The sequence below is a fragment of the Lupinus angustifolius genome, unplaced genomic scaffold (assembly GCF_001865875.1).
Source record: "Lupinus angustifolius cultivar Tanjil unplaced genomic scaffold, LupAngTanjil_v1.0 Scaffold_16_59, whole genome shotgun sequence".
Classification (NCBI taxonomy): domain Eukaryota; kingdom Viridiplantae; phylum Streptophyta; class Magnoliopsida; order Fabales; family Fabaceae; genus Lupinus; species Lupinus angustifolius.
Genome location: NW_017718908.1, coordinates 9,234 through 16,711, shown reverse-complemented (window position 1 = coordinate 16,711; position 7,478 = coordinate 9,234). Strand labels below are relative to the sequence as shown.

Sequence of the window (7,478 nt, the reverse complement as noted above, 5' to 3'; positions counted from 1 at the left end):
TACAATGTACACTAAAATAGACCTTCGCTCCGACTACCATCAGATTAGGGTCCATCCGGAGGATACACACAAAACTGCTTTTCGGACCTTTGATGGACACTATGAATTTTTGGTTATGCCGTTTGGGCAAACCAATGCACATTCTATATTTCAGGCAGCAATGAACAATTTACTCCGCCCATATCTCATAAAATTTGTTCTGGTGTTTTTTGATGATATTTTGATTTACAGTTGTTCATTACAAGATCACCTCAAGCATCTACATATTGTTTTGGAATTATTGAGTTCTAACCAGTTTTATGGTAAATCATCAAAGTGCATTTTTGGAGTTGATTCAGTGAGTTATTCGGGTCACATTATTGCTAATAGTGGTGTTCAACCAGATCCAGAAAAGATTCAGGCAGTGGTAAATTGGCCACAACCGCGTTCACTCACGGCACTCAGAGGTTTTTTGGGACTCACCGGCTTCTATAGAAAATTTGTGAGAAACTACGCCTCTCTCGCCGCTCCACTCACCGATTGGAGCAGTTCTCTCCCAATGCGGCCATTCGATTGCCTTCTTTAGTCGGAAAATGTCCTCTAGAATGCAGCATGCTTCAGCCTACGTCCGCGAAATGTTTGCAGTCACTGAGTCTGTCAAGAAGTGGCGTCAGTACTTAATCGGAAGAAAAATCAACATATATATTGATCAACAGAGTTTGAAACACTTGATGACTCAAGTGTTTCACACCCCAGAACAACAAAAATGGGCAGCCAAACTCATTGGGTTTCAATATGAGATCAAGTATAGAAGTGGTACCTCTAATCGTGTCGTCGATGCTTTATCTAGATGTGAAAACTCTGACCCTCTTCTGTTTTCGGCAATCTCTTCACCCTTCCCTCAGATATTGGATCAGTTGCGTACCTACTATGCTCAACTAGAGGGCCAAGCATTCATCCAAAAACATAAAGACGATCATAAATGGCAGGAACGTTTCCATTTCTCACATGACCTATTATTCTTTAAAAACAGAATTTTTATACCTGCCCGTGAGCATTTCCGCCACACCTTGATCCGGGAATTCCATGAAACACCACTTGCTGGCCATTCGGGTTGGAAACCAACTCTGTGCTGCTTGACAGCCTCATTTTACTGGCCCAATGTTGCACAAGACGTCAAGGACTACATCCACACCTGCTCCATCTGTCAATATAACAAGTATGTGCCAAGGAAATATCAGGGACTCTTACAACCATTAAAAATTCCAGATCAGGTTTGGGAGGACTTATCAATGGATTTTATAACACATTTACCTTGCTCTCACGGACACATAGCAATCTGGGTTGTGGTGGATAGGCTGACTAAATATGCCCACTTTATTGCCTTGCCCACCAAATTCACGGCTGAGACGTTGGCTCACCGATTCCTGAATGAGATTTATCGTCTTCATAGGGTACCTAAATCAATCGTGTCCGACAGAGATAGAATTTTTCTTAGTACATTTTGGAAAGAATTTTTCAAATTACTTGGTACTAAACTATGTTTTAGTACAGCTTACCATCCACAGTCTGATGGCCAGACGGAGGTCGTTAACCGATGCTTGCAGACTTATCTCCGGTGTTTCATGGGAACCCATCCAAAGAAGTGGTTTGCACATCTGTCCTTGGCGGAGTATTGGTATAACACCAATAATCACTCCTCACTCGACCAGTCTCCATTCGAGGCCCTGTATGGTCGCACACCACCTACAATCCGTGACTTTATTCCGGGTTCAACAGCCAAACAACAATTACATACAACAATGCAAACAAGAGGACAAATGTTAGCCGACTTAAAGAAAAATCTAATTCATGCTCAACAGCGAATGAAGGCTCATGCCGATGCAAATAGAACAGATGTTACCTTTGAAGTAGGGGAGTGGGTCCTCCTACGGTTACAACTGTACCGACAAGTCACCATCTCTAATCGTTCTTCTCACAAGTTGGGTCGTAGTTTTTTTGGACCGTTTCAGGTGCTTCGAAAGATCACCAAACAGAAATTACATACAACAATGCAAACAAGAGGACAAATGTTAGCCGACTTAAAGAAGAATCTAATTCATGCTCAACAGCGAATGAAGGCTCATGCCGATGCAAATAGAACAGATGTTACCTTTGAAGTAGGGGAGTGGGTCCTCCTACGGTTGCAACTGTACCGACAAGTCACCATCTCCAATCGTTCTTCTCACAAGTTGGGTCGTCGGTTTTTTGGACCGTTTCAGGTGCTTCGAAATATCGGTCCAGTGGCATATGAGCTCTCCTTACCGACGGACACGCGAATACATCCTGTATTTCACATATCCCTCTTGCGGAAATTTTTTGGAGATCCTCACGGCCCAGTTGCACAATTTCCTCCAGACCTCCTACCAACCGAGACAACAAATCAGGAGGAGGAAGATGGTCTCCTACCGTCGGCAACAGAGAGGAGAAGGGGCGTGCAACCCCCGTTGACATGCACCACCATGGCAAGCACAACCACGCCACGGTCCAACTCACTAAGGGACCAGCTCTTCTCACAATAGGTAGAAGGGAACTCCGCTCTACCAAGAAAGAGGAATGAAAACGCACTAGATGGAAGAAAAGAAGTAACAGAGAAAGACGATGCCATATAACTCACTCAACAAACACAACAACCACCTAAAGAGAACCTAACAGCTCTTGTACTTCCTACATCCAACTTGGTTAATCCGGAGCCGTTGGATAACACAAAATACTACCCACCGTTAGATGAACCCAAGCCAAAACCCAAAGTCCCTTTACCCACCCACCTAACCCACATACAAATCCATTACCCACTCCGAAAACTGACCCAAACCCACCTTCCAATATTATCACATTAAATCAACCACCCACCCCATTAAATGCCCAACAGACCACAGATTCCTCTCTCCCCCCTTTCCCCCCTTTTCGGTCCAAATTCAATGCACACACTACCCAAAAACAATTTCAAATTTCAAACCTATCCTCAAGCCCCATGCCCCTGCACTCACAGTCCCCAAAACCCTCCCAACCGTTGGATCCTCTCACATCCCTGCCAACACACGTCCCAACACCTGCACCTATTAATTACTCACCCACCCTTAGGGCCCCACACGGTTCCCACTCCCTCTTTCCAACCGTTGAGAATCCCTTGCCCAAGCCACCCAATCCAACCCAATCGCTCCACCAGCCCAATATCCTATTCCCCACTGTTTCCCCAGCCCAACTATCTGACCCACATAATTCCAACCTTGAGGACAAGGTTGTCCTCCTAGGGCATGGCAATGATATGGGGCTAACTTCAACATACTCTCATAGGCCCACCAGGAACAAGCTACCACCTAAATGATTATCTAATTTTATTAGGAAGTAATATTTTAATTAATGTATCAATTGGGCCAATCTATAAGGCCCAACTTTAGGAGTAACCCTAAATCTAATAGGAGTTGTTATATATATCCTATTAGCCTCTAGTAGCAGCTATGATGAATGTTGTTTTTATTTTCCTACTAGTTAATATAAGGTGGAATTATTTTGTAGTTGTTTCTGCTATAATCCTTCTTATTTTAGATCAGATATTTACTTAATAACATAATATCTAATGTGATATATTTAAGTCTTAAGAAACTCAAGCATATATCATAGGATTATTTGTGAGATAGTTTTTTTGAAGGATGGTGACAAATTTCATATTCTCTTCTCCGATAGCTAATTCGAATATGCAAAATCTAGCTAATAGGTGTAGCGGTTACCATTTTTTAATAAGCACACATATTTATTATACAAAGTACAAAAAAGTCACTCTAATCCAGCATAATATTATAGAATCAAATCCCACTCTGAATACAATATGAAATTCATCACCAAGTTGACACTGTACTTGAATTCAATTTTTTAAGTGAAAGGACGAAAACAATAAATAAAGGGTCATAATGAATACAAAATAATAGTGTTCATCTTCAACTTTCTTAGACGCATAATGGAAGATTTGCATGATACAGCTAAGGGAAGACTTGACATGGTACGGAGTGTACATTGTTTAGTACTTATCTTCATATTGGATTAAAAATATTAATGTCAACAATTATAATATTGGATTGAGTCACATACTAGGACATTCTCTTTAAAAAGTTTAATGATATTGCAAAAATTGTCCAAACAAACTATCCACCATGTTATCAAGATAAAACAGTATAGATTACAATAATGGTTAACCACTATAGTATTCATACATTCTAGAATTATACTCATATATATGACAGCTATCACTCAAGAATATTGCTATTGCCAATCAGCTGATATCAGGCGTGTAGTGAGCATTTAGTACGGGTTATCACCTTCCAAACGGTGTCTCACTCCATGTCCCAAATCAACTAGATTGTTCCATTTTATTACTTTTTGCTTTTAAAAATTTTATTTTACCCATGTGTTAATATATGATTGGCTTGGGACATGAAATGGGACACCCGTTGAGGAGAGGTGATCCCTATCCTTCTTTCCTAGCGGTAAAACTCACATTAACCCATGAGTCACGACTCCCGGTTAGTGTTGGTATAATGATATAAAGTCCTATTAGATCCTGAGTATAACAAAATCTATGAGTCATATTTATTAGGAGTAACAGTCACGTAACCCAAAAAATATTAAATATTCTTACTAAAAGGGTGATGAAATATTATTAGTAGTGCCAAAAAAGATAAATCTCTTATAAATATTACCCAATAGGAGACTCCCTATTTAGCAATTTTATTCAATTTTCCAACAGCTTATAAATACATGTTTTTGCCCACATGGACAAAGTTAAGATTATTCAATATAGGTAGTGACCAGAGACCAATCCAAATGGAAATAATAAATTCACATACACAAAAAGCTACTTATAAATCGACAAAGACATTACCAATAACATTAATGCAATATACAAGAAAAGTGACTGATTACTAATTATTTACTTCATCCCCCGATTAACTTTTATTCACAACCAAGTAGCTCCACTTCCTTTGAAGGCCTCAAAAAAATCTATTAATCCCAGAATCAAGGATGCACTGAAACTCAATCTTCAGCTGATTTACATTGTGCAACTAAACCAGTGGCATTGCTGACGTTTACCACTCAGCATAGAAATTTTCAACAATTACGACTCAAAAAGGTTGAATCCTCATTCATGAATCATAATAAAGTGCATATATATATATATATATATTAGAAATAAGTGGGTTCTCACTGTGTCCAAGACACTTATCCCATCCCTCTTTCTCATCGTATATTTTCCTTCCTAAAGTTGTGGGGTCAACATTCTGTACATCTAAAGAACTGTTTTATTCACCAACCGTACCCTTTCAAGAACTGAATAGTACATAGTTTAACTTCCTAGCAGGGATATTAATCAGTTATTTGCATATATACTTAATAAATATCTCATTATACCATGAAATAAATTATTTCATTCTGCCAATAAAATTATGATATGTGTCTTATTTAACATTTTTCTGTAAAATAATTTCCAAAAATTAAGAAAAATAGGATATCTTTTATGATTTTAATAGTTTGATGAGATAACTTATTTCTTGATATGAAGAAATATTTTATTCTCATATACTTTATATACTTGTAAAATCTGAAGTTTAATATCTATGTTGTATAGTGTAAGGTTTTTTAAGCACTCAATACATCATTCACTTCCATTATTTATTTATATTAATTTTATTTAAGATAAATAATAATTAATAGTAAATGAAATAGAGATAGTAAAAATGACTTATGTCTATGAGTGCATAATTATTAAATCCAAAAATCATTGTTATGCATGCATGTTCTACATTTTCTTATCAAAGATGCATGCTCTCGAGGAGATAACTGACATGGTCAACAATTATCAATTTCTGGAATATAAATATGTATGTAACAAGATTTTGCAAATAAAGGCTTATAGAATAGTTTATAAGTAACATATATTAAATTGTTTATTTTTAGTAATATATTAAATAGTTTAAATTTTTAATATTTCCTATTTCATCATTTGTTTTGGTCGCATGTCAATCAATTCGAGATGTATAATATTAGTGTTGTAAAATGGATTTGTGTTGGTAGGTTAAACCAGTAAACCGGTGAATCGATCATAATATCAATATGATACAATAATTATACTAGTCATATAATTATATGATTAAAATTGGTTATACTGGCCGGTTTTCAATTAAATCGTACCGGTCATAGCATCCAATTTTTATTTAAAATTATTTTTTAATGAAAATAAAAAAATATATTGATTTTTCAACATTAAAATGTTAATATTATATATATATATATCTAATTTCACTGATATGTGGTTTAATTAGTGAACCGTCAGTTGAACTAACATACTATTATACCACTGCCCTAACCAGATTGATGATAGATATGATATTATAACATTATATAATACTCTTTCCATTCCTTATATGTTATCTTTCTATGGGAAACTGTAAAAAAACACAGTGAAATCTTCTTTACTATTGGAGAGATAAAAAATAATTTCTTTAAATTTTAAGGGTAAAAATATAATTATATTTTAACTAAAAATGATATAAGTATCATTTCATTTTATGTTTTCTTTGTTTTTTTTTTGCACAAGTCTCCTTTCCAGTACAAAAGACACTGCATAGAGGACCTTAACACGTACAAAATGAAAGACAACTATTTTAATATGAGGAATAGTATGTGAAATGTAATAACTAAAAATCCTCGAATTATTTAACTTATCAAAAATTCAAATAGTATTTGAACATGTAAAATGGGCATTTGTGTTCGGAAATTCAGAAAAATATGCATATTTTTGTGATGCAAAATGAGCATTTTAGAAGTGGGTGGATGAATAAATAAAATAGATTAAGATTAAAAGAATAATATTGAGAATATAATATGGAATAAATAATCATGAAACTTGATTTATAAATGTTTTTAAGAGTAAATTACACTGACATTCCATGAGTTTTAGCGAAATTACAAAAACCATCTCTAATTTTTTACACCTACACAAATCCCCTTATTTTTATATTTTCATTACATTGACTATCCCTGCATGAGAAATAAGTGTAATCTTTTAAACAAAAAATGTAATAAATGCAATTAAGTTAAACAAAACATGATATATTATGAAGACAAATCTAAATAATATAGAAATCAATGTATCTTTATTATTTTTTGTTACAGAATTCATCAAAAATTCTAAAGAGATATTGTTTAAATCACTCTTGTAATATATCATAACGAACCAAAAATAATAAAGATACATTGATTTCTATATTATTTAGATTTGTCTTCATAATATATCATGTTTTGTTTAACTTAATTGCATTTATCACATTTTTTGTTTAAGATATTACACTTATTTCTCATGTAGGGGTGGTCAATGTAATGAAAGTATAAAAAATATGGGGTTTGTGTAGTTGTAAAAAAGTGAATGGTGGTTCGTATAATTTCACTAAAACTCAGGGGATATC

The 7,478-nt window shown here is 35.2% G+C and overlaps 1 protein-coding gene across 1 annotated transcript; it reads left to right on the top strand.

Annotated features, from left to right (window-relative positions):
* Positions 1-115: 115 nt before the first annotated feature.
* On the top strand, positions 116-565 carry LOC109337980 (uncharacterized mitochondrial protein AtMg00860-like). The gene has a single exon (XM_019575097.1). The coding sequence runs from the start codon at positions 116-118 to the stop codon at positions 563-565; it is 450 nt and encodes a 149-aa protein (XP_019430642.1).
* Positions 566-7,478: the final 6,913 nt, after the last annotated feature.